The sequence below is a fragment of the Penaeus monodon genome, chromosome 28 (genome assembly GCF_015228065.2).
Source record: "Penaeus monodon isolate SGIC_2016 chromosome 28, NSTDA_Pmon_1, whole genome shotgun sequence".
NCBI lineage: Eukaryota > Metazoa > Arthropoda > Malacostraca > Decapoda > Penaeidae > Penaeus > Penaeus monodon.
This window is the reverse complement of record NC_051413.1, coordinates 27,875,950-27,876,533: the sequence shown is the minus strand read 5'-3', so window position 1 is coordinate 27,876,533 and position 584 is coordinate 27,875,950. Positions and strand designations below refer to the sequence as shown.

General features: G+C 50.0%; 1 protein-coding gene across 1 annotated transcript in view; it reads left to right on the top strand.

Annotated features, from left to right (window-relative positions):
• Nucleotides 1-584, top strand: part of LOC119591133 — a gene marked incomplete at its 5' end in the record, with an annotated part of 6,182 nt that overhangs the window by 986 nt on the left and 4,612 nt on the right. Inside the window, 2 exons of the mRNA XM_037939846.1 lie at nucleotides 43-382; nucleotides 469-496. Of these exons, the coding sequence (XP_037795774.1) occupies nucleotides 43-382; nucleotides 469-496 (368 nt within the window). The remainder of the gene's footprint in view (nucleotides 1-42; nucleotides 383-468; nucleotides 497-584) is intronic.

Below are 584 nucleotides of genomic sequence, written 5' to 3'. Positions count from 1 at the left end.
ATTTCGCCGGAAGGTATTCTTAGTATTTTCTAATCTGTTCAGGACATATCCAGCGGAAACAAGGATCACCGGTCGCCGAGACGCCAGGAGACGGCGCCAGGGTCCCCGTGTTTCCTCAGGCTCCTTCGCCAGCTCTAGCTCCGGTTCCAGCCGCTCCGACGCCGCCGCCGCGCTTCTACATCACCCGACTTGCGCCGGTGTTCAGATCGTCGCAGTTCGTGGGCGCTCCGGGCGGCGTCAACGGCCTGTATTCGCCCCCGACTACAGAACCTCACACTGGAATAGGAGGGGGAGCTGCAGTGTTTTCAAGCCCGGTAGCCGATGAGTGTATTAATATGTGCGAGTTTCGGAACAACTTTGGAGGCTGTGATCTAAATGCTACGTGTTTTTTCTTGATGAGAGGTTAACTTTTAATCACGATGAAGGAGGAATCCAACTTTTGACACAATATTTTTTCCCAATTTGCAGAGATCATTACATCTTCGGAGATGGCGATGTAATGACCTAAATAAATATAATAATTACATGCTGCGCCTTTATAATCATTCCTGGCTGGTTGCAGGTTTCTTGAGGGTAAATATCCT